Source organism: Lemur catta, chromosome 3 (assembly GCF_020740605.2).
Source record: "Lemur catta isolate mLemCat1 chromosome 3, mLemCat1.pri, whole genome shotgun sequence".
Lineage (NCBI taxonomy): Eukaryota > Metazoa > Chordata > Mammalia > Primates > Lemuridae > Lemur > Lemur catta.
In genome coordinates, this window is record NC_059130.1 from 109,810,496 (window position 1) to 109,834,730 (window position 24,235).

Genomic DNA, 24,235 nt, shown 5'->3' on the forward strand with positions numbered 1-24,235 from the left:
CTGGTCACCCTCTTGTTCCAAAGCCCTTTCTGAACATTTCTGAGAAACAAGATCAAACACCAGAGGCCTCCGTGTGACCCTTCCCAGGGTATACAGTGTCCTTTCCCTGAACCCAGCTGTGTCTCCCCTTCTCTTCCCCGCCTCTCCCCCTCCCTGGGACACAGCGACAGGTGGTGTTCTTCTTATCTTTTTGTAATTAATATTTAACATCTCTCCAGTGTCAACTGGTTTAGACCCAATATCTCCAGAGCAGAGGGGTGAGTCACCCTCCTGAGCACCCCAGCCCATTCGCCCCCCAGCAGGAGCCAGGTCAGCCCACATGGCTCCCCTCCCCCAGCACCCCCTCCCCTGCATCCCCCACCCCCCTATCCCCACCCCAGCCCCCCCACTGCAAACAGGTCTACTTCCTGTCACCTGAGGCACTCTTGGCCAAAGGCTAACTGTCTTCACCTTGATTCTTAGTGAAAAACAACCCAACAGCTGAACTCTCCTCACCAGGTAAGTGGGACGGAGGAGCTACAGCAGTTTTTTATTAAGAGCCATAAACATCTCTTCCAACGCACAAGACCACGAAGCTCTCTTCCCTCCCTGGGGTGGCAAACGTTCCAGAAAACGACTCTTGGAGGGTGGAGTCTGAGTGTCTAAGGAGAAAGGTGGATGGCTCAGAGTCTGTGACACCCCTCAGGCTGGCCCTGTCCCCACTGAGGGGCAGGCAGCAGGCTGCATGGCCCCTGAGGTCCCCGGCAGCCCTGGCAGCCCAGGCCTGCAGTTAGAGCTGGAACCAGCTAGAGGACACAGTGTCCGAGCTCCCCAGGAGCTGGCGGGGGCCTTGGCATTCCTGAGAGTCCAAGACGCTGACCCTATTACCAGGAATCTCCACAGCCCCACCCAGCCAGTGAAAGGTGAGTCTCCAAGGTGTCACCTGCCTACCAGGCATGGCAGGGCAAGGCCGGGTGTAACGGAGAGTGGTGGCAGCAGCAGTAGCCACAGCAGGAAGAAAGAGGAGGTGGAATTCACTGGTGTTGCTTGGCAGTGTACGTGCTCGATCGCTCGTCCTCTGGTTAAGCTTCCTTCCGAGATAGGTCGTATTGTCGGTATTTGGCAAAGGAGGAAAACGTGGCTCCGAGAGGCTCTTGCCCTAGTCTGTGTCCTACACTTGGCTCGTCGGGAACATCTCCTGGGGAGATTCCTCAAATGCTGCTTCCCGGCTCCCGTCCCAGGCCTGCTAAATCCATAGCTCCTGGGGTGTCTGCATTTTTATTAAAGTCCTTTGGTGATTCCTTGAGAGGCAAGTGGAGGGAACAGTGCCCTTGTACCAGCAGTTTCCCTACCCACAGCCTCAGATCAGCTCCCCAGAGTCCCCCCATTATGCCCCCTGGATGCTGCGATGCCTGCAAACCCCTGACCTCCCAAGCCCCCAACTCCAGGAACACACAGGGGTTGGCTGAGTTTCCACCCAGAGAACGGGGCCAGCAGGACTGCGGCTCCCCCAGGGCTCTCAGAGGGCCAGATCCTCTGTGTCCCTCCCAAGTCTGAGTGTCAGCCTGGACCAGGCAGCTATGGCCTGATGTCACCACCAAAGCTTGTGCCCTGTTGCTATCTCCACGCTGCCTTCCAGACAGTAGGACAGAAACAAAAAGCTGAGGCAGGCATGGCCAGAGGGGTGCAGACAGCCCCCCGCCTCCCTTGTGGGTGCTGTTGGGACATGGCTCCGAGACCCCTCGGCTGCTTGGGCCAATTTTCCCTTCCCGCTGTTAGGAGATCAGTTTTGACCTGCACACATGAGAAGAACAGTAGCTGGAATTAACTGGAGTTGGAGAGCGACAGAGGGAGGACAGACACTCCCACACACGCAGTGTCTCGCGGGCAGGGAGGAGGGAAGTAAAGAGGAGAGAGCAAGGGGCCAGACAGTTCTCCATTTGACCACCAGGTGGAGCCATCACTCAAGGACAGCTTGGTTGCTGCCTGGAAAAATGGTGTGATCTTCAGAGTAGTTGGTACCTGACACTCGGTTCAAAGGACTGTTAGTTTGTGCTTAATGGTAATAAGACCAGGGAAGAGAATGAAAGAGAAAAGAAGGAAAGGGGAGAAAGAAGGAAATATGAGCCAGGTACTATGCCAGGCATTTTACATATTTAACCTCATTTGAGTCTCACAGACGTTCTACAAGGTAGGTATTTGCTATGGTCTGAATGTTGATGTTTCAAGTTATGTTGAAACTTAATGCAACAGTGTTAAGACGTGGGGCCTTTGGGAGGTGATTAGGTCATGAGGGCTCTCCCTCAAGAATGGGATTAGTGCCCTTATAAAAGAGGTTGAAGACAGGACCCTAACCCCTTCCACCCCTTTTGCCGTGGGAGGACTGGGTGAGAGGCGCCATCTATGAAGCAGAGAGTGAGCCTTCACTAGACACTCAACCTGCTGGGGCCTTAATCTTAGACTTCTCAGCCTCCGGAATTGTGAGAAATACATTTCTGTTATTTATAAATTACCCAGCCTAAAGTATTTTGTTACTGCAGCCCAAATGGACTAAGATAGTCATTCATGTATTTATTTTAAACAAACACAAATTGAGGACCCAGCTGTATGCCAGGCACTGTTCTTGAGGCTAGGGATACAGTGAACTAGACAGGCAGCCACGTTCTCTGCTGTCTTGAAACTTATCCCCAATTTACAGGTAAAGAAACTGAGGCCCAGAAAAGAGGTCAAGTTCCCCCTGTTAGTGAGCAGAGATACAAGAGGTTTGGATTAAACCAAGATTTGTATAACTCTAGATCTAATCTCTGCTCAGCCACATGACCTGGGGGTATTTACAAGGGCCCCAGTGTTGAGTGAGCCCATCGATCAGCTAGGGGATACATGGGAATCTCACCCCCAGAAGGCTGGGGTGAGAGAAAGTATCAGTCTTCCTAGAGTTGTGGGATTATTGGTAGAGCTGCATTTGGCAAACATCGAGCGGGATGCCAGGGACTGTGCCGGAGGCTTCACATTTCTCAACTGAATCTTTTTGATCAGACTGCAAAGCAGGCGTTATTGTTTCTCACTGTACAAATAGTGAAACCAGAATGGTTACGTGACTTGCCCGAGGCCATACAGCTCATAAGCAGTGGGGCCAGATTGGGAGCCCAGGTCACCTGTCCTCGCGGGTGCTCCCTGCCTTGCAGGGAGGGGCCAGCACACCTGTCTCAATGGCTGCGTCCTGCGGGATTGGAAGCTCAAATCCCTCTTTGCTGTACGTACAGATGCACCTTCACCCCTCACAGCCAGTGTATGAATATAAGTCTTAAAAGCTCTTCTTAGGTTGGGTCGATAAAAGATGACATAGAAATGCCAAATGCCCTCCCCTAAAAGATGCTATTAACACTGTGGGTGGGAGGAAGGGAGAGAAGCAGGAGGACTTAGAGAGGGGTTGCAAATAGGGCAGGAGGTGAAGGTCTTGGCGGAAGAGCTCTCTAGCATGTGTGCCCGTGCTCTCTCTCTCCCAGGGAGTAGTCCCCGAGGCACTAGGAAGAGTGACAGGCACAGGGTTGGTGGCCTACTGTAGCCCAGGAAGAGGCCAGGAAGGGAAGCTGTGCTCGCTAGGCTGTGCTCTCTGGTACAGCCTTCCCCAAGCTGGCCCGTCCTGAGACTCGGCCAGGTGTACCGTCATGGCTGCCCACTGTCCCCTCTAGATTAGGGCCTCCTTCCGCATCCTCGGTGCCCACTGGGCCTGACACGTGTGGGTGCGAGTGAACGTGAGGGGGAAGGAATTGAGACTGGGGGAGGTGGGGTCAGCGTGAAGGGTGGGAAGAGGGACCCGCAGTGGCCACTCTGGCAGCCTGAGGACTTTGGACAGTGAAGCAGTAGGTGGCTCCCAGCTCCTCGCCCCCCAAACACACGTGACGGAGGGCAGGGTGTGGGCCATGTCACCAACCGCCGGGGTGGTACAGACACCAGCAGCCACTCGTTCCCGTGTGATAACGTAGGAGCACTGAAGACTTATTTTTATGTCACATTCTTTCCACCGTGTCCACGAAATCTGGGTCCCCAGGCTCACCATCTCCATTTTTCAGAAGGGGAAGCAGATCAGAGAAGCTGAGTGCTTTCCACAGGGCACCCACCCAGCCAGCGAGAATTCCGATCAGAACTCCGACAGCTGGGAAAGCTACACCGGCTCTGCCTCCCACGCGACAGCCCTGAGCCATCACCTCCTTTCCACTGTGACAGGGGCCAGAGTCGGGCTGAAAGCATTGCTGAGAGGAGGAGCGGTGTGTGGGGGTGGGGTGGGGGGACAGCTCCACCTGTTGCTGCCGTCCAGCGCTGGCAGGACCGAGCAGTCCCTCCTCCCCACCCCACGCCATAGTTCCCATCCATTGTCATCGTACTGTCACAGCGCTGCTATATTTAAGACACTGCAGGCTCCAGGATCGCATTCTTCTCCCAGTCCTCACTGAGCCAAGGCCAGGAAGAGACCAAGGACCCTCTCGCCCTCTGGAATCTTCTCCCCAGAGACTCCTAAGTGGACAAGCTGCTTCTGTGAGTCACCTCCAGGGACGGGGGTGGGCAGATAGACCTTTAGACAGTGAGACCTCAGCTTTCCACTGGGCAGTGATTCCTACGTGTGTGTGTGCGCGTGCGTGCGTGTGCGTGCGTGCGTGTGTGTGTGTGTGTGTGTGCGTGCGTGTGTGTGTGTGTGTGTGTGTGTGTGTGTGTGTTGGGAAAGGGGCCTGAGAGATTTGTGCTTAGGCAGCACCCCAAGTCAAAAAGTGGTGAGGGGATCCCAGAAACCCCTGCCCCATCCCACTGTTTTGTGTGGCCCTGGGTCTCCCAAGAGCTGAGTTTTCTGTGATGTCGAAAGCTACACACACACACACACAATGGGGTCCGCTCGAGGAACTGGAGTCTTTCCTGCGACAGAGCAGGAACCGGCAGGGACTGGGGTGAGCTGGCAAGTCCCCCAGACTAGAGCAGCGCTGGCTGAGCTCTGCTTGGCCTACCCCGCAGGCAGGGAGCGAAAGCAAGCCCTCAGATCCCAAGTCTTAGGGCTGGAAGGAATCTCATCCGGCGCCCGGGTGGACTGGCAGGAAACCCAGCCCCAGAGGGAAAGGCGTCACTCGCCAGCGGCCGCCTCGGAACTCGGCCTCTCGGAAGCTGGTGGGGCCACCGGGCTAAGACGCATCCGAGCCCGTACAGACCACCCAACGCAGCTCCTGTGCCATCAGTTCCCGCAGGGATCTCTGGCCGAGTCACTCAACCTCCAGCCTTTCTCTTCCCCTCCCCGGGACGGGGACAGGGAGAGGCCCCCTAGGGAAGCCTGTCGGAGCAGATTGAGGCTTGGGTAGAAAGGGGAGGAGTTGGGACAGGATGAGGTGGGACCACTGGCCCAGGCTCTTGTTCCCCCAGGAAGAGGCCAAGGTGGCGGTTTCCCCTCCGGGCCCACACCCCACTGACGCCTCCCCGGCAGGCACACAGAGTGTTCCGGGAAGAGGGCACCCTGGTCCCATGGGGAAAGGGCAGGGGAGGCTGCAAACTTGTCCCTGCTAAATCCTGCGCATCAGTCAGTGCTTTAAAAAGAATTGTTGGCTCACCCGCTAAAGCCAGGGGTCTGGTTGCTGGAGGCCCTGAGGTGAGTGATACGTGCCAGCCCTGGCCACCGTGCCAATCAGGGACAGAGCATCCAGGGGAAGGGAGCCAGCAGCTGGTGCCAGGGAATGTTAACCCCCGGCTGCTGGGGCCAGGGCCACAGTGTCCCAGGAAAACTAGGGGGATGGGGGAGCCTGGCTCCACCCAGGGTGTACCCGGCCGCTGTCCTCCTGGGCTGCGAGAGGGAAAGGGCCGGCTGAGCAGGGCTGGCCACTTCTCTGGGTGCAGAGAGACCTTCCATTGGGAGGGGCCATGTAGGAAGCTCAAGGGGATGACTGTCCCATTACATGCAGCTGGGATTGTCGGCAGGAGACCAGGGAGCTTTAGGGGAAGCCCTTGGTCCCGGCTAACACTGCAGTAATCCTTTCCTGGTGCCCACAACTGCAGACACACAAAGGCAGCAAACTTTCAGGAACTAGAAAGAGTAAATGCCCATGAGACTGGCCCCCAGCAGCCTGAGCCTCGCAACACCCCCCAGCAGTCCCTTCCAGGCCAGGGGACCTCTGATGGGCCAGTGGCCTCAGCTCCTACATCACGGACTTAGAGAAATGGCCACTCGGGTGCTGCATTCACACCCAGGTCAGAAGACACTCTGCAGACACACACATGCATGTGCACACACACACACACACACACATACACTCTTTGCCACCTGCAGCAGGCCCCTCCAGAGTGGTGGGGGCGGGGTGGAGCAGACAGGAGAGGGCTGTGGCAGTGGTCTCTCTTTTGTTTCTCTCCCGCATCTGGGCAGGGACCCTCCCAGGTCAGAGACCTGCCAACCAGGATCACCACCTGGAGGAGGTGTGACAGCCACTCCAGGGATTCAGCCAAGGGTCCTAGGGCTTTAGCATCAGATGCGCCCCCAGAGACCCAGCAGAGACACTGAGCCCAGATCTGAGAAAGAACTTAGTGCAAAAACCCAAAACCACCTCACGTGCCTCTCCGTACCCATGGATTGGCTCCCTGATCCTGGAGCCTCCTCCAGATGGATTTGATCCAAGCTTGCTGAGCACCATCTGGGGCCTAGGCCTGAGCCTCAGGAATACAGAGGAGGATCTGGCCTGTGGTCCACTGTGTCCCCAGCCTCAGCCAAGGCCTGGGCTTGAATAGACATGTGACATAGAGGTCAGGAGGTCCAGGAGTCAGACAGACCTGGCCACCAGTCATGGCCCCAGCACCAAGTAGCTGGGTGACCTTGGGCAAGTGCTTCCCCCTCATCAGTAAAATGGGGTAATAATGGTGCTATTGTCATTTGGGTTATTGCAGGGACTGGGGACAATGCATGTGAGACTCCTAACATGGGGCCTGGCACACAGGCAGCGCTCACTGTTGTTACTTTTAATTTGCTTGCAATCTTGTTGAAGAGTTAAGATGCACAGTTACAAAATAACTAAATAGCGAGAGGAGGCATTTTCTGAATCAGAGCTAAAGTGTGCAGAACAGATTAAAAGTCCAAAAAGGGCTAGAGAAGGGAAAGTTCTAGATGACCTGCAGTTTTTCAGCAGGGCTTCTTAGAAAAATAAAGCTACCTTCTGACACCTATGTAGTGCTTACTAAGTGTCAGGCACTATCTAACCTTTACGACACTCTGGGAGGTCGGTAGACCCATTTTACAGATGAGGAAACCAAGTCATAGAGTCTTACCCAAGGTCACACGCTCGTAAGCTGGAGTGCGGAGCTGGACTCCACGCGGAACCACTGTGCCAGCTAGAGCATTCTCAGCTTGGCCTTGGAAGCATCACTAGAATTAAGCAGTCCTGGGAGAGGGGAGTGTGCTCCAGGCGAGGAATCAGCACACCCAAAGGCTCAGAGCCAGGACTGAGTGTGGCCTATGCAGGGACAGTGAGGACACCTGCCCATTCTGAGCCGTAGATACAGCCATGGATGTCACAGTTTCAACCACTCACTGTCTGGGAAGCCGAGGCCCAGAGAGGGAAAGGCTCACCCCAGATCGCGCAGCAAGCTGAGGGCAGGGCTGCAGCGGGGAGCCAGGGGCCTGCTCCCCTATGTGGGGCTCTGCTCACTCAGCTGGGGGCACGTGGGGTGGGGGAGAAGCCAGGCTCAGAGCCGAAGCCTGCCTCTGTCACCCTGGGCAGGTCCCTCGCCTTCCCTGTCTGCCCACTCAAGAGAGAACCCCACACCCCACCAACGTCCCAGAGAGGTCGGGAGGACTGTGCGGGAAGGGATGGGCAGACACCTGCCGGAATGACGATGGACCTTGGCCTTCACAGGTTGTTGCTCTCGTAGCCATGACTCTGCCCCATAACCCCCAAAGCGTGGGGGACCCCCAGCCCCGCCAGGCCGTGCAGGTCCACAGGCTAGAGCACCGGCACGAGGAGGAGCAGAAGGAGCAGCGGCAGCACAGCCTGCACATGGGCTCCTCGGTGCGGAGGCGGACCTTCCGCAGCAGGTGGGAGCACCGAGGTCCCCAGCCAGCCACTGCCCTGCCCCCAGGGTCCCCAGTCTGAGGGGGGACACAGTCCTGCCCACTGGGGGCTCTAATCTGAGGGAAGAGGTACAGCTCTGCCTTCTGAGACCCCTGTCTGGGGCGGGGGACACAGCCCTGCCCGCTGGCGCCCTGAGGCTGAGGGGGGTGGGTGCAGCCCTCAGCTCAGGGAGCCCCCGGCCAGATGCCAGCCCACCCTGCAGGAGCGGTTAACTGCCTTCCTCCCGGAGCAGTGAGGAAGACTACCAGTTCAGCGCCGCGGACTATGCCCTTGCAGCTGCCCTGGCTCTGACGGCCTCCTCCGAGTTGTCTTGGTAAGTCCGGTGACCTTCCTGGGGAGCCCTGGCTGAGGAGGGGCCATCCCGTCCAGTCCCCTGCGTCCCTGCTGGGATCCCACCCTGAGCTTAGAGAACCGGCCCCAAATTACACACTAGAATAGGGCTCTAGACAGGAGTGCAGGCCGTGGGCTGTGCCCACAAAGCCCACACCCCGCCCTCCAGAGGGTCCCCACAGCACTGAGGGACTGTCCCCAAGGGAGAGGGTGCGGGGCCCACTTCACCCACGAGCTTCAGGTGGTCGGGGAGGGGCTGGGCATGGGAGGGAAGGAGCAAGTGAACCAGCCCCGGTTTCACACACGAGCCTGGAGACTGGGAAGGCCCCTGAATGTGACAGCGTCGAGACGCAGCGTCCGGGTTGGGCAGGGCCCTGGGCTGGGTGGCTGTCCTGGCCAGTGGGAACCCAGGCAGTGAGGCTCGGTCCCTGCCCTGCGGAACAGGGAGACCAATGCCGCCCACTCGGCTAAGGTGAAAACAAGATGCACAAAGGTTCTAGAAAGAGCCTCACAAACTGTAACAATGGTCAAGTGTTTATTAAGCACCGACTGTAAGCAGGGCCCTTTCAGGGTGTTTTGGAGGCAAGAGAGGGTACAAAGTCACACTTGTCCCCAAAAGGCTTCACATGCAATTGGTACTGCTGGGCATGGGGACAGAACCAGCCAGGAGGGCCCAGGCCCTTCAGGCCCTGCCTGAGCGCCGGTGGCCTCTGTCCCCGCAGGGAAGCCCAGCTGAGGCGCCAGACGGCCACCGTGGAGCTGGAGGAGCGTGGGCAGAAGCGGGTGGGCTTCGGCAACGACTGGGAGAGGACGGAGATCGCCTGCCTGCGGACACACCGGCTGCTGCGCCACAGGCGTGACCGGAAGGCGCTGAGGTGGCGGGTGAGGGGGCCCTGGGAGCCCCCGGGCCTGGGACAGAGGCTGGGCCCTGGGTCTGAACCTGTGCCCCCACCTGCCAGCTGTGCGACCAGGGGCGAGTGAGTCACCCTTCCTGAGCCTCAGTGCTCTCACCTGTGGCACTCTCGGTGCTGAGGCGGGACTCTAGTGAGACTGGGTGTGTAAGGTGGCTTTGCCAGTGCTGCGGGCGCAGAAGAGCCTCAGGAAACACCAGCCCTGGCACAGGCCTGAGGTCTGAGCCACTCTCCGCACCCCTCCTCGGATCACACTTCTGTGGGCTTTCTCAGTGCACACACTGACTACAACCCCACAGAGGGTGGGGAGATATTATCACCATCCCCATTTCACAGATAAGGACACTGAGGACCTGCCTGTGGTCCCACAGCTGGAAAGTAGAAGGGTCGGGCCTTGATCCCAGGCCAGCTGGCTCCAAAGCCCACGTCCTCCCCGCTGGGCCACCTGCCTCAGCTGGTGCCGACGAGGACTCTGCCTCCAGAGTCTGGGCGTCCGGGGAAGGTGATGGCACAGTGGGAGGAGAGGGGTCCCCGGCCCACGGGAGTCACACGCCCTCCCGCCTCCAGATGGAGGAGAAGGTCCGGGAGGCCAAGGAGCTGCGAGAGCTGTGCTCCGGCCGGGGGCCCTGGTTCTGGATCCCGCTCCGCTCCCACGCCGTCTGGGAGCACGCCAGCGTCCTGCTCACCTGCACCGTCCACGCCTCGCCGCCACCCCAGGTCACCTGGTAAGCTGCTGGGGTGGGAGGGGGGTCCTCGCCCTGCCTCCGTGCTCGGGGCCTCCGGGGTCACGCAAGTGCAAGTTCCGTACAGCCCAGCACCTGTGCCGGGAGTTCTTGCTGCCTTAGCAAAGCCGCAGCCCCACAGGCCCCGAGCTCTGCCCACCCCTCAAATAGGGCAGCAGCTGCGGAGACTCAGCCTGGCCGGGGTTATTCTTAGCCGCCTGCCAGCCAGCCTGGGGCCGAAAGTCTGGGCCCCCTGAGGAGCCAGCCCTCATAAAAGTAAGACTGTGGCCAGCATGAGAAGGCAGCTGCTCCCAGCGGGGCATCTCCAGGGCTGCAGGATGATGGTGGGAGGCAGGGCAGGGGCCAGGAGCAGGAGGGGAGGTGGGGAGGGCAGGGCCTGCAGCAAGAAGGAGCTCGGGCCTGGGGCAGGATCCTGGTGCTCAGGCCTGGCTTTCCCTCCCTCTACTAACTCAGTGTGAGGTCTCAGCCATGTCTCTTAACCTTTCTGGTCCTGCCTCAGTTTCCTGTTCTGTAGAATGGGTTGGAGACCCCTGTCCAGCTTGCATGTGGTGAGGATTTAATGCCACAACATGGAGCCCTCAGAACTTGGAAAGGGCTGGGAAAACAGGAGATGCCCTTCCTGGGAGCAAAGCCACAGCAGAGCCCTGGAGGGGGGGCTTGCTGGGGGAGGGGAGGGGAGGCGAGGACCCCCACCCCACCCCACCCCCGCACAGGCCTAGCCACGCCCCAGGTCTCAGTTTTACCACGGGAGGAGGCAGGCGTGTCACTCCCACAGCTAAGTCACTGTTTACTGACTTCCCCCCTCCACTGCCCGGGTCTAGGCACCTTGAGGGATGAGGAAGGGGTTTCAACAAATATTTTCCGAGAGCGTCGTCTGTCCCAGGACCTGACTGGGACGCTGGGTGCAGAGATGAGCCAGACACAATCTCACCTCAAGGAACTCTCAGTCCAGAAGGGAAACATCAGCACACAGAGACGTGCATTTATGGGAGATGTTTAAGATCAAAAAATGGGGGCAAAGAGGAGGAAATGGCTGCCTTGGCCTGAAGGACCCAGGAGGGCTGCTCAGAAGAGGTGGTGTTCGGGCCAGGCCTTGAGGGTAAACAGACCATGGGCTGACAGACAAGAACGCATAGCCGAGGACACAAGCGGAAACAGCAGTATCTTATACGCGAGCCCCCTTTCCGCCCACCCAGCACCTCGCTTTCATTTGAGCGTCAAAGCCACCCATGAGGCAGGGACTATTTATTTCCGCCATTGCACAGGTTGGGCTATCAAGGCTCAGAAAGGTAGTGTGACTTACCTAAGGTCACACAGCCAGTGTGAAGCAGGATTTAAACTCAGGTCTCCTGCCTCAAGCCCGCAACTCTTCCAACTGGCCTAGAGAGTAGGAAAGTGATCACTCTAGCTATTGTTTTCCTTAAAGCACCATAATGCTTCAGAAGGCAGAGAAACAGAAAGTACTCAGGCCAGGAGCAATCAGAGAGGTGTCTTGAGGGAGCTGGCACGGGGGCATTTATTCACAAAAGTACGGCAGGCATCTTGCTGGGCGCTGGGACTCTGCGGGGACCGAGGCAGTCCCTGGGTACAAGTTGCTGGTCCCAGCAAGAGGATGCTGCCAGCACCCGGCTGGGCTGAGGGGAGGCCAGCACCTCAGCTGTCCTGGCCCCACAGCCAAGCCCTGCCCGGCCCTGGCACGGAGGCCCACGTGTAAGGCATTCTTGGAAGCCTCGGGAGGGGACTTGTTTCCACCCCTGCCAACAAGGTTGCCACAACAGGGAGCTGAGCATTCCTGACACGCGGTGGGAGCCAAGGCCAGGCCCACCTCCAGCCCCAGTGACTCGGTGGCCCCGGTGCTCCTGGCTTTGGGGGTCTGGTTTTCCCTCATCAGTCCCCTGGGGCAGGGCCACACGTTGTCCCAGGATGGACCTGTCCTGTCCAGCCACCGGTGGAGACCCAGCCCCAGGTTGGGAGGAAGATCCGGGCTCACCTGGCTTGTCAGGGGAGTCTATGCGCTCAGCAATTATTGAGCACTTCCTGAATGCCGAGGCACTGAGAAGACTCAAACACACAGTCTTACCGCACTGACTGCGGGCGGGAGACTGAGGCCCAGAGACAGGACGGGGTAAGGGTTGAGGTCTCCGGCTGTCCAGGCCATGCCAGAGCAGCAGCAGCTACTTTTCCCAGGAGAAGCAGAGTTGGCCAGGCTGAGATGTCTGGAATGTTCCCGACAGGTGTGGGTCGGGGTCTGCCCCTGGCTTCCAGACCCGGGACAGCTGGAAAGGTAGGCACGGCCCTCCCTCCCCACGGGAGAGAAGAGGGCCCAGCTGAGGGCTGCGTGGCGGGACATGGGTGGGGCTCTGTTTGGTTGCCATGGAGACAAACAGGGCGTTGGGGGCCAGGTCCACGGATGGCAGCATACTGAGGCTGGGGCACCCTCTCTCGGCAAGGCCTCCTCTTCAACCTCAGCCACCACCACTGGGGCGCAGCCTTGGGGACACAGAGGCCCAGAGAGGGAGACTGAGCTGCCCAAGGTCACACAGCAAGCTGCGCCAAGGACCCAGGCCTCCTAACTGTCACTGATACTCCCCAGCCCCGACGCCTTAGGCCTCCAGATCCCCAGGCCACCCCCATTTAGTCCACACAGCAGGGAAAACGAGACCCCAGAAAACAAGGGCTGCACCCAGGGCAGGGTGACATGCTTGGCCACCCTTGGTAGTCACCAGAGTCCCTCCCCAAAAATTCTGATTTGGTCTGGGATGCAGCCTGGGCATGGAGTTTTGTTTGGGTTTTTTTTAGCGGCTTAGATAAGACAGAAGCTTATTTTCCTTCCACCTAATGTCAGCATAAGGTCACTGTGGCAACTGTGCTCCCCAGAGTGGGCAGGGACTCCGATTCCTCCAGGTCACCACAGAGGGGATGGCCCTGGGCTTGGGGTGTGACATAGCAGCCATCACAGCCGCAGTCCTGCCGCAGGACAGGGGGAAAGATGACATGAAAGGGGCAAAGGCTGCTGTCGGGAGCAGCCACGTGACACTTGTCCTCACTTGCTGTTGACAATCCTAACTCATATGGCTGCACCTAGCGGAAAGAGAGGCAAGGGAACAGGTCACAGATTGGGTGGCCCAGGGGAAAGTTCTATTCCCCGCGAGAATGGCTATTGGAGAACAATTAGTAGATTCCTCAAGGCTTATGTTCAACAACTGGGCACGGAGATTTTTTAAAGCTCTTCAGGTGATTGTAACAAGAGCCAAAATTAAAGAACAGCCATCACGAGGGGTTGGCAAGGCAGGCAGGGACTGGGGGGGCCATCCCTGGCAAACTCCCTCAGAGAGGAGGAAAAACCTGGGGTCTGGGGTACCCCTGGGGGGGGCCCTTCCAGGGTGGGGGCTGCTGCCCTAATTATGGAGTCCCTCTTCTCTGCCCCTAGAAAGGGAACGAACCCTGGAGCATCTGCAGTGCGGGGGGGTGCTGGGGAAAGACTGCAGGTGCCTTTGCCCATTTAATTGTCACAGCAGCCCTGGGGCTATCACACTCCCGTTCCACGGGGAGGACACATGAGGTTTGGTTCAGTGACAGTGCCACCCTGTGTCACGTAGGCAAGTGAGCAACACACACAACTGAGCTCGGAGTCCAGGGCTGAGGGGCTCCCAACCCCTCCCACTTAGAACCACTCTGCCTGCCGCCGACCGCTCTGTCTCCGCAGGTACAAAAATGACGTGCGAATTGATCCTCGCCTCTTTCCCGCCGGAAAGTACCGAGTCACCAACAACTATGGGCTGCTGACCCTGGAGATTAGGAGGTGAGACTATGAACCCGGAGGGACCTACGACCCCCAGACTCCACCACCACCAAGGCCGGAACGGGATCCCAAGCCCGTCCTGGGAGCTGTGTCCTCAGCTCGCCTCACCTTCAGAAGTACCTGGGGTGCTGGTTAAAACACTGATTCCGGGGACGGATCCTCCTCCACCTCCAGGGATTCAGATTGAGTTGTCTGGAGTGGGGCCCAGGAATCAGTATTTATCACTCACTTGCCCTACGCGATCCCTGTGCCCTGGAATACACTCTGAGACTAACAGGACTGAATGCTGAGCTGGGAAAGCTCTTGCTAGGGGACAGAAAACGCACATATGCACAAGTGCATACACACACATACACACACGCACACACACACGCACACACACACACGCACACACACACGCACGAGCGCGCTAGGGGAGGCAGTTAGAGGGGAGAGACTTGGGCCTTTCAGGAGATGGTGACTCTTAAGCATGATTTGGAAGGAAGAGGCGGGCTGCCAGGAGGGAGGCTCTATGGGAATTTAAAAGTATAATCCCCCCAAAAGTACATAGGATTCGTGTGAGCTGCCACATGTGGAGTCCCTCCCAAGTCCAAGCCCCGTGCTCGGTGCTTTACACACGCGATCAGTAGTCCTCACCACCATGCTCGCAGGGAAGTGTCACCACGTTATGGTGAGGAGACAGGCTCAGAAAGCTGAGGGTCTTGCACAGCTAGCACACGGCAGGGCCCGGGTTTGAGCCAGTTCTCTACATCCGGGTTGTTTTCCAAACACCAAACCCTCCGCCTCAACCAACTGGGGCTTCAAAGACACCAAGATGAACGGGACGTTGCTCCCACCCTCCAGCAGCAAAGCGGGGCGACGTGGATGTAAATGCCTGAGCTTGCAGAGCTACAGTAGGGAGGTGCCCGTGGGCTGCACAGTCAGGGAAGGTGTGCAGGGCAGGGAGCCTCGAGGGCCAGGCGAGACTGGCACTTGAAGCAAGAGGGATTCACGCCCTGAGCGACCAGGTGAAAGAGCAGGTACCAAGGGGCCTCTGTGCTTGCTGGTGGGGCTAGATGTGCCACATGCTACCACCTACTCTCTGTCGCCAAGGTGCCCCTGGGGTGGAGCTGGCCCAAGCTTCCACTGGGAACATGACAGGTTTGGCCTGGCTGGTGGTGAGACCCAGGCCTGGACGGGGAACACGTGGGCATCTGGCCCAGTTCTGCACAGATTGGCAGTCTGCCTTGGCCAAGTCTGCCTGCCGCTCTATGTGAAAGGAGGAGGCTCCTGCTCCAGGACTCTGGTTTGAATTCCAGTCACTGTGTGACTCTGGGCAAGTTACTTAACCTCTCTGATCCTCCAGAGTTGCAATGCAATGTGGCACATCATGTTTTCAAAGCAGGTGGTGGGTTAGGTGGTGTTATGTCCCCAGTTTTTCAGAGGACACCAAAGCATGGAGAGGGGCAGTGGCCAGCCCAAAGACACACAGCCTCTCTGAGATGGCGCCCAAAGTGTCCCCATCGCACCACGAGGCTTTCCTTTAACCCCAGCCTTTCCCACCCACAGATAGGGACTTGCGTTTCCCATGGAGCCCAGCAGTCTTGGGGGGCAACTTCTCCCTCTCTCCTCCTCAGATGTACCATGGAGGACTCCGCCACCTACACCGTGATGGTGAAGAACGCCTACGGCCAGGCCTCCTCCTATGCCAAAGTCCTCGTCCGCAGTAAGTCCCCCATCCCCAGCAGGCTGGGCCATAGCAAAGCCACGTGGAGCAGATGAGGATGTGGGTCTGTGTCAGACCCGAGGAAGGACCCCTAACACAGGTGTTTAGCCTGACGTTGCTGACAGGAGTAGCCACGGAGACTCCCCCTTCCCTGGGGACCCTCGGAGCAAGTGAGACTCTCCTCCCGCAGCCTGGCCTGGGCAGCAGCGCCAGCTCTGTGGGCGGACGGTGTACGGCACGGGTGAGGCAGGATCATCTTGCCCCTGGCGGATGGGTGCCAAGAGCAATTAGGAAGAGAGGGGAAGGGAACTGACCTTCTCTGAGCTCTCATTACATGCCAAGCACACTTAATAGTACCTGATTCTGTCCTGAGTTAGCTGGTGACAGGGCTGGGACTGAACTCAGCTCTGCATGGATGGCACCTCAGTGTGAACTGGGTGGATGAATTAGAAAAAGGAGCCCCCTTCCTCCAGCCAAGAGCAGCCCAGGCGCATGGTTTGGCAAGTGGAAAACAAACTGGATTTCAGCCTCCACTTACCGTGTCAGAGGACAACTTTGTGCAGTGCACAACCTATACAACTATTCAAGGCAACTCTACCTGCCTGCCATGCCAAAGAGCATGCTTGTCCCTCCAGGTTGGACTTAGGTCTGGATCCAGCTCAGAGTCTCTGGGAGGATAGTCTGGCCCTGCCAACCCTGCTGTGGGGTCCTCAGGGGCAAAGGCCAAGCCCCACCAACTCCCCACTTGACCCCCACTGGCCCAGTTGGGTTCTAATGCTGTATTTCCCAGTTGGGCTTAGGCGCCTCCTGGAGATTACCCTGGGGGCATTTGAAATCACAGCATTAAGCAGAAGAGACACTGTCGAGTCAGCCAGACCCAAGTTCACACCCCAGCTCTGCCGCTGACTGACTGTGCAAACCTGGGAAGCCACTTCACTTCTCCGAGCCTCCGCTTCCTCATCTGTGAAGGGGGGACCCCTACCACCTCTGTCACATGCTCACATTGATCAGATGATGCATGTGATAGGCTCCTGGGAGAGGGGAGGCCTCCCCCCATCAGATTCTCTCACTAGCACACACGCCCAGGCCCCTGTCCTGGGCTGCAGACAGGTGGAGCCCAGCCCACCCTCCCTGCCTCTCATCAGACCCCGTTAAACTGCCCCGCACAGCCCTCTTCACCCTCTGCCCTGTTCCCCAAATAGCTCTCAGGAGGCAGCTGTCCCCACTGCCAGGCCAAGCTCTCTGTGTGGAAATCTGAGCTGTCCCCATAGGCTGTAGAGTCAAGCCCAAGGTCAAGCATCAGAGCCCTGCCTCCCTCCATCCCCCCATCCTTCCCACCACTCCATCCAGACCCCTGTCTCTCCCTCCACCAGCCCAGCAACTCCAGGCCCCATTGGGCTTGTTCTTGGCTCCTGGATTCCAGCAACTTTCTGCTGAGAGCATCCACTCACTGCCACCACCACCACTACCATCTCTGCTCTTGCTTCCATAGCGACACCGGTGGTCTTGGCGGAAGGCCCTGGGCTGGGAGGCAGGAGCCCTGAGTTCTAATCCTGAGTCTTCCACTTACTCTCTGTGTGACCTTGGGCAGCCTCCTGCCCCTCTCTGGACGTCACTCAGGAAGGGCCTTCCCAGGGACCACTGTAGCGTCATGGCTTCAGACTGCCGGGATATTAGTTGGGTGACTCTGCCTCAGTTTCCCCACCTGTATGAGAAGGTAATAATGGTACCAACAGACAGGGCTGCTATGAGGATTAAATGAGTCCATGTGTAACACGTGGTAAGCACTTTGTGAGTGACAGCTATTCCTATTCTCAGGTGACCTGTGTCAATGTGACCTTGGATTTCACCCTCCTCCACCACCAGGCTGCTCTCTCAGTGCTGCCCCTCCCCCTCCACTCTCCCCCACCCACCAGAAATCCAGAGTCTCTCACCAGGCTCGACCTCTGTGAAGACAGTGCATGATCCTGGCAGCAAGTTTGGATAGAAGGAAACCAGCATTTATTGAGCACCTACTGTGTGTCAGGATCTGGCCGGGGGCTTTATTTATGTGACCTAATTCATTCATAACCCCACCATCACCAGGTGGGAATTACTGTCCCCATTTTACCGATGAAGGAACTGAGGCATGGAGAGGTGAAGGAACTTTCCCAAAGCCACTGGGGAAACCACTGACAGACCAGGACTCGAACCCACACACAAAGCCCATGTCCCCCAAATATAGTAGGAATGTGGGGTCTGAACCTTCTCCAACTCCATTTGCCTTGGGTTTTCAGCTTACCTGGGGAAGGAGGCTGGCTTTGATTCCGAGATCTTTAAACGTAAGTAGGCTGGTGTGGGGGATGGGGCTTTGGGTTGGGGGCTGTTGGGGACTCCTTACTCAGGCTTGGGCCTCCCCACAGTTCCTTTTTAGAATGCAGCCATTGAAAGGATGCCCACTTGGGATTTGTCTCTGAGCTGGCAGTTACTGCAGGCTGGCTTGGCAGGGTCCCAAGGTACCCCAGAGCTGCCCGCAACTGCCCAGCTGTCTCCTGACCAAAACTGGGTTAGAAGGGCAGAGCCCAAATGCACCTGGCCTTCGGATATTTGCTGTTCTGGCTTCTCTGGTCCCCACCTAGATAAGCCTCTTCCCCTCCACCCTCCAAGGCCTGGACCCCCTTCTCCCAGTCAAGGCCAAGAGGAGAGGGGACATCCCAGAGGGATCCTCACTCCCATCCAAGCCCCCAGCCAGGCTGGCTGTCTCAAAAAGCTTCTGCCCCAAATTTCTGTTCCCCCTCCAGGATCGATGTTTGGCCACAAAGTGGAATTCACATCAATGCTGAAGCCAATCTTTGCCCGTGAGAAGGAACCCTTCTCCCTGTCCTGCTTATTTTCCGAAGATGTGTTAGACGCTGAGCAGAACATCCAGTGGTTCCGAGACGGTGAGGACCCCCCGTCCTGGCCCCCGGCCTCCAGGGGCAGCCCCCTCTGCGGCTCAGCTCAGAGCCAGAGAGGCCGGAAGCCAGAGCAGGACTAGAGCCCTGGCTCCATCCCCAGCCCCGGGACCCCCAGTGGACTCCCTGACCCCACGGGGTGCTGAACAGGCAGAGGAAAGCGGGAGCACAGCCAGGTGGGGTCAGCCACATCACCCCGCAAATGGCCACCGTGCATCTGTGGGGTGCTAGGCCCTGTGCTGGGGCACAGAGTGGGGACACACACGCGTGAGCGCAGGGAGCTGTCTGGGAGGAGGGAGGAGCATCGGCACCGACTAGGCCCTTGGCCCATGTCACTACCACCCTAGGGGTGAGTGGTGCCATTTGACGCCACGGGAGCGGAGGCCAAGGCCAGGAGACGGGAAGGCACCGTGAGAGCTCAGAACAGGTTGTGACAGTTGCATGGGGCTTTCAGAGTAGGGTGGGGGTGCAGGGTAAACAACTGCTGGCTCGTGGGCTGGGAGGCCTCTGGGGGTGTCACAGGCAAGGGCTGGAGAAGGCCGGTCAGCTGAGGCAGGAAGAGGGGAGGATGGCTGGACCTGCTGCCCCAGCTGTGACCGGGCTGCAGCCAAAGGACAAGCAGCACAGCGCCCCTCCAGCTCCCCCGGCTGTGAGCCCTGGTGGGTACAGGGGACTGGAGGAGCCCTGAGAAATAGCTGCCGTTTCCCCAAGGCTGAGATGTTTTCCCAGACCTGTAGATCTTCCAGAATAGAGGTGCTGACAGGAGGGAGGAGCCTTCTTTGGGGACAAATCTAAGACATGGCCCAATGTCATGGCCTGGGGGCAGGGCCCACTCCCCGAGCCCCAGAGGCCCTTCCTGAGTTCCTGTACCTCACTAAGCTCCCCCCTAATGAGCCCCCCTCCTCACCGAGACCCCCACTCTTCCAATAAGATCTCTGCCCCTCCCGAGCCCCCATCCACCTCGACACGCTCCCCTTCTTTGAGACCCTCAACCACATACAGGGCCCATCTCTCCTGCTCCCACTTCTTCACAGAACCTCCAGCCCCCCATTGGGCCCAACCCCCCAACCCCTCACCGGCCTTCTGCAGAGGAGAGTTCAGCTGCTGCCAGCAATCCTGCCCCAAGCTGAGCCTCAGGCTGTGGCCGCCCCAGCCCCGCCCTCTGCCTGGCCAGGGCCTGTGGACCCCCAGAGCTTCTATGGGCTCCCAGCTGAGGGAGCCCCTGTGAACTCACCCTGCACCCCCTTCCCCTCCGCAGGGAGGCTGCTGAGGTCCTCGGGACGCCGGCAGGTCCTCTACGCAGACTACCAGGCGTCCCTGAAGGTGTCCTGCGCCTACAAGGAGGATGAGGGGCTCTACACGATCCGGGTGTCCTCGCCCCTCGGGCCCCAGGAGCAGAGCACCTATGTGCTTGTGAGAGGTGAGGGGCTGGGGCCAGGGGGCAGCTGAGCCCTGAGACCTGGGCTCTGCTTGGTTTGCTGCGGGACCTCAGGCAAGGCCCCTCCTCTCTAGGGGTCTCAGTTTCTCTGCCATAAAACCAGGGCATCGGATGAGTCTCTTTAAGAATCTCTGTGGCATTGTGTGACCCTCCAAAGGACACGGCAGGAGGGTCAGACTGCCTGGGAGCAGGAGAGGGAGGGCTCGGTGTGGGGCTGGGTGATTCTGGCCACTGGCTGAGCTCCGCCTCCTGGTCTCTGCACTAGATCTGGGTTCGAATCCTAACTTTGTCACTTCACTAGCTAGGTGACCTTAGGCAGATCAGTCACTCCCGTCTGCAAGACTCAGTTTCCCCATCTACAAAGTGGTGGGCTGTTCTGGGCTTGGAGATTAATTATGCCAATTAATTGTTCAGATGCCTGGTGGAAATGGGCCCCTAATAAATGGTCCTCCCACCCCCTCCCCATGCTGCTGTCCCGGGGCTGCGGGGGCTGGTGTGCAGGTGCAGGTCCTGGTCCCCAAGAGCAAAACTGAGCCCTGGAGGGTTAATGAGAAGAAGGTGTTGGGCAGGGGTGGGAGGGGGCTCCTTGCCAAACGGCCACTGACTGGCAGAGCCTCCTCCTCGCCCCCCCTCCCCCGGGTTTCAGATGCTGCGCCTGAGAAGCCGGGGGCCCCAGGCGCCCCGCTGAATGTCCAGTGCCTGGACGTGGACAGAGACTGCCTCATCCTGGCCTGGGCCCCACCCAGCGACACCCGGGGCAGCCCCATCACGGCCTACTCCGTCGAGCAGTGAGTCGGTCTCTAGAGTGGGAGAATTCTGCCTGGGTGTGGGGCCACAGCAAGTGGGGGGCCAGGCCTGGCCTCAGAGATTGCCCCCTGAGCACCACTCCTCGGAACAGGACAGGAGGAAGACGGTGCTGTGTAATTTAGGAACAATAGAAGGGCGTCCATGCCTCCGAATCACACTGAAGCCCAGAATCCTATCACCAGAATCAGCCACGGCCCTCTGTACCCTCTACTGTACGAGCTGACCCAGAGAGGCCAACGGCTAAGTGCTCGAAACCTGAGCACATGTGAATTTGTTGGCTGTTTTCCTTCCTGAATGACAGAGATGGAACAGCACTGACCCGGAGGGAGGATGCACACCAGGAAGAGAGGGGCAGAGGGCCCAGAAGCCCCTGCTGCCACCCAACACTGGTGGCTCTGAAGCCAGTGTGGGAGAATCCCTAATTCCACAGCAACTGGCTCACACATCATGCACCAGGGCTGTGCTCAGGGCATGCCTCATCTCTTTCCATCCTTGTGACAACCCCTATATAACAGGGGTGATAACTTTGCCCCAAGTCACATTTGTCATTAGTGGTGGAGACGGGAGTTGGACACACACGTGACCACTGCCCCATCCAGCTGCTGACGGTATCACGCCATGTCTCCCACTATTGTACTGTCTGAGAGGGTGCAGAGCGCCCAGGCGTGGAGGGTCTATCTGGAATGCGTGCTGACATGGGGGGTGGACAGCCCTCAGGTGACATCTCATCTCTATCTTGGCCATGAGACCTTGGGCACGACCTCTCACTCTCTGAGCCACGGACCCCCACACGCAGTGTGAAGGTGGCCACACCTGACTTCTAGGGCTGTGGGAGAGGAAATGGGGCTTGGGTGTGGATGGCACAGCCCAGCCCCCAGCTCACGGCAAAGCTCCGTGTAGGGCACTGGCTGCGTTGCCAGCGTCAGGGTCGAGGGTGGTGAAAAGGCCTCCCGGGGGCTGAGGTTGGAGCCAGGCTCTCCGGTTGGACAGAAGGACTTTAACTGGCAGAGACGGGCCGGGCAGGCAGCCGGGTCGGGGAGTGGCCCTGGGAGAGGCTCAGACTGGGAAGGCGGGCATCGAGGGCAGGGGCTGAAAGCCAGGGCCTGTCTCCCACAGGTGCCAGGGTGACTCCCAGGAATGGGTGCCCTGCCATGTGGCCCCCGGGGGAACCTGTAGGTGCCCAATCCAAGGCCTTGTCGAAGGCCAGAGCTATCGGTTCCGGGTGAGAGCCATCAACAAGGCAGGCAGCAGCCTCCCCTCCAAGGCCTCGGAAGCCGTTGTCATGGGCGACCATGATGCAGCCCGGAGGACGACAGGTGGGTACAGAGACCCTAAGATACATTCTAGAGCATCAGTCAGGGCACCCTCAGGACTGCCTCACGCAGGAGACAGCCCAGCCCTCAGGAGCTCCTAGTCTGATGGAGGAGACACAGAATAGTCCTCAGGAACCCCTAGCCTGAGGGGGAAGATATAACTAGTCTGATGGAGGAGACACTAACCTGAGGGAGGACCACAGCACCTTCTTCAGATGTCCTTAATCTCAAGGAGGAAATAGCCTGGCCCTCAGGAGCCCCAGGCAGGGGCAGCACCTGCCCAAAGTCACACAGTGAGGGCCGAGGGCTGTAGGGCCCGGACCGGTCGGGGCAGGATTCAGGACCCTGAGCTGGGCAGGTCCTGGCCTGACTCCTCCTCCCACCCCCTGCTCCATTGTCATCCTAGAGATCGCGTTTGATATGGGAAACAAGATCACGGTCAACACAGACGATTTTGAAGGTATGCGGGACCCTCCGGAACACTTGGCCTCCAGATGCCAGCCTCCTGCATAGTTCAGGAAACGCCGGGACACAAACTGGCAAAGAGGCCTAAGCTGTCCGTGTGCCGGGCGAGGGGGCGTGCAAAGGTGGGCGGGTCTGGTTGGCGGAGGCCAGGGTGCTCGGGACCGCATGGCCCATCTGGCCATGGCCTCTCGGAGGAGGTGGCATGTTGGGAAAAGTCCTGGGCAGGACATTGCCGGTGGACCTGCAGCAAATTCCTGCCCCTCCCTGGGCCCCAGCTCCCTCCTCTATGGAATGAGGGGCTGAGGTGAGGGGTCTCTGAGCGCCCACCCATCTCTACCCCGATGACTCTGATTCCAGACACTGTGATCATCCCCTCACCCCCAACCAACGTTCATGCCAGCGAGATCCGAGAGGCCTACGCAGTTCTGGCCTGGGAGGAGCCGAGACCCCGGGGCAAAGCCCCCCTGACATACTCCCTGGAGAAGGTACCAGACTCCATGAGCCCAGCCCCAGGCTAGCCTGAGGAATGGATATGAGGGACAGGGTGTGGGACGCAGGGACTGCTGAGACCCCAGGCAGTGTCCCCTGGGGAGGCCTCAGAGAACAGAAGTGAATCCCCTGCCTGGAAGGGCTCGAGCTCGGCCCTACAGAGTGGCAGGGGAGGGGTTGAATAGCCTTTGGAGGTCACCCCCAGCCCTGAGATGCCAGGCACTGGTGGCAGTGCCTGAGGCTGTTGATGGAAATACACAAAATTAAGAGGCACAGACGACAAAAACAGCAGTAAGAGCCACCACTTCCTGGGTACCTCCCTGTCCCCACAGCTGACATCGGGTCACACTTTGGGGCCAAGCACCCCTTCTTGGCAGGGCTGTGTTGGGAGGCAAGCTAGGCTGGTACCCTCCCGTCAGGGGCATGGACCAGCAGCTCTGGCAGGGCCTGGGGAGGGGTTAGCACTAGGAGGTGATTCTCACTCGGGACAGAATAGGGGGCAGGGGAGACCACACTGGGGACAGGCCAGCTCCTGTGGGGTAGACATCACCGTGGAGGGGAGGCATCCTGGGAGAGCAGAAGGCAGCAGGGTGTTAAGAGAGGTTCAAATCCTGGTTTCTGCTGTGTGATCCTGAGTCAGTCTCCTAACTTCTCTGAGCCTCAGTTTCCTCTAGCATAGAGTAGAGGACCCGCCCTGTGAGGGTGAAAGAAAACACAGCCCACAGCCGGGACAGCAGCCCAGGGTCTGGCAGCCCAGGGTCCGTAAATGCTTCCCAAGCGGATGTCTTTAACTCCAGTCTCCCTGAGGTCAGAAACCAAGTTTATTTTCTCCTTGCCTGCTGTCCCAGCACGGTGCCTGGCACATAGTAGGTACATAGTAAAGGCTTAGTGATAAATGAATTAAAATCTTCGAGAAGGAATTTCTGGCTCTGGGTATCCAAATGGGCCTCTTTTCACACCTGCAAGTGACCCTGTTTCTCCCGCACAGGAAGCTGCAGATAATCGAGGCTCTGCTTTGTGAGGCCGTGGAGTATAATGCTGACGGCCTTGGAGTCAGAGGGCTCAAATCTGTCTCCGCCACTTACTAGCTGTGTGACCCTGGGCAAGTTATTCAGTCTCTTTGTGCCTCAGTTTCCTGTTCTGTAAAATGGCGATAATGATCATGTTCAACTTACAGGGCTAATGTGAGGGTCTAATTAATTAAAACACACAAAGACTTAAAGCCTGGCT

At 58.5% G+C, this 24,235-nt stretch overlaps 1 protein-coding gene across 1 annotated transcript in view; it reads left to right on the plus strand.

Annotated features, from left to right (window-relative positions):
* Nucleotides 1-4,257: 4,257 nt before the first annotated feature.
* The window catches only part of MYOM3 (myomesin 3), a 47,074-nt gene continuing 27,096 nt past the window's right edge, over nucleotides 4,258-24,235 (plus strand). The window contains exons 1-14 of the mRNA XM_045546008.1: nucleotides 4,258-4,515; nucleotides 7,854-8,032; nucleotides 8,302-8,382; nucleotides 9,122-9,281; nucleotides 9,878-10,035; nucleotides 13,760-13,855; nucleotides 15,472-15,560; nucleotides 17,837-17,881; nucleotides 18,341-18,481; nucleotides 19,752-19,913; nucleotides 20,578-20,719; nucleotides 21,855-22,054; nucleotides 22,458-22,511; nucleotides 22,874-23,001. Coding sequence (XP_045401964.1) covers nucleotides 7,872-8,032; nucleotides 8,302-8,382; nucleotides 9,122-9,281; nucleotides 9,878-10,035; nucleotides 13,760-13,855; nucleotides 15,472-15,560; nucleotides 17,837-17,881; nucleotides 18,341-18,481; nucleotides 19,752-19,913; nucleotides 20,578-20,719; nucleotides 21,855-22,054; nucleotides 22,458-22,511; nucleotides 22,874-23,001 — 1,617 coding nt within the window. The 5' untranslated portion in view covers nucleotides 4,258-4,515; nucleotides 7,854-7,871. The remainder of the gene's footprint in view (nucleotides 4,516-7,853; nucleotides 8,033-8,301; nucleotides 8,383-9,121; nucleotides 9,282-9,877; nucleotides 10,036-13,759; nucleotides 13,856-15,471; nucleotides 15,561-17,836; nucleotides 17,882-18,340; nucleotides 18,482-19,751; nucleotides 19,914-20,577; nucleotides 20,720-21,854; nucleotides 22,055-22,457; nucleotides 22,512-22,873; nucleotides 23,002-24,235) is intronic.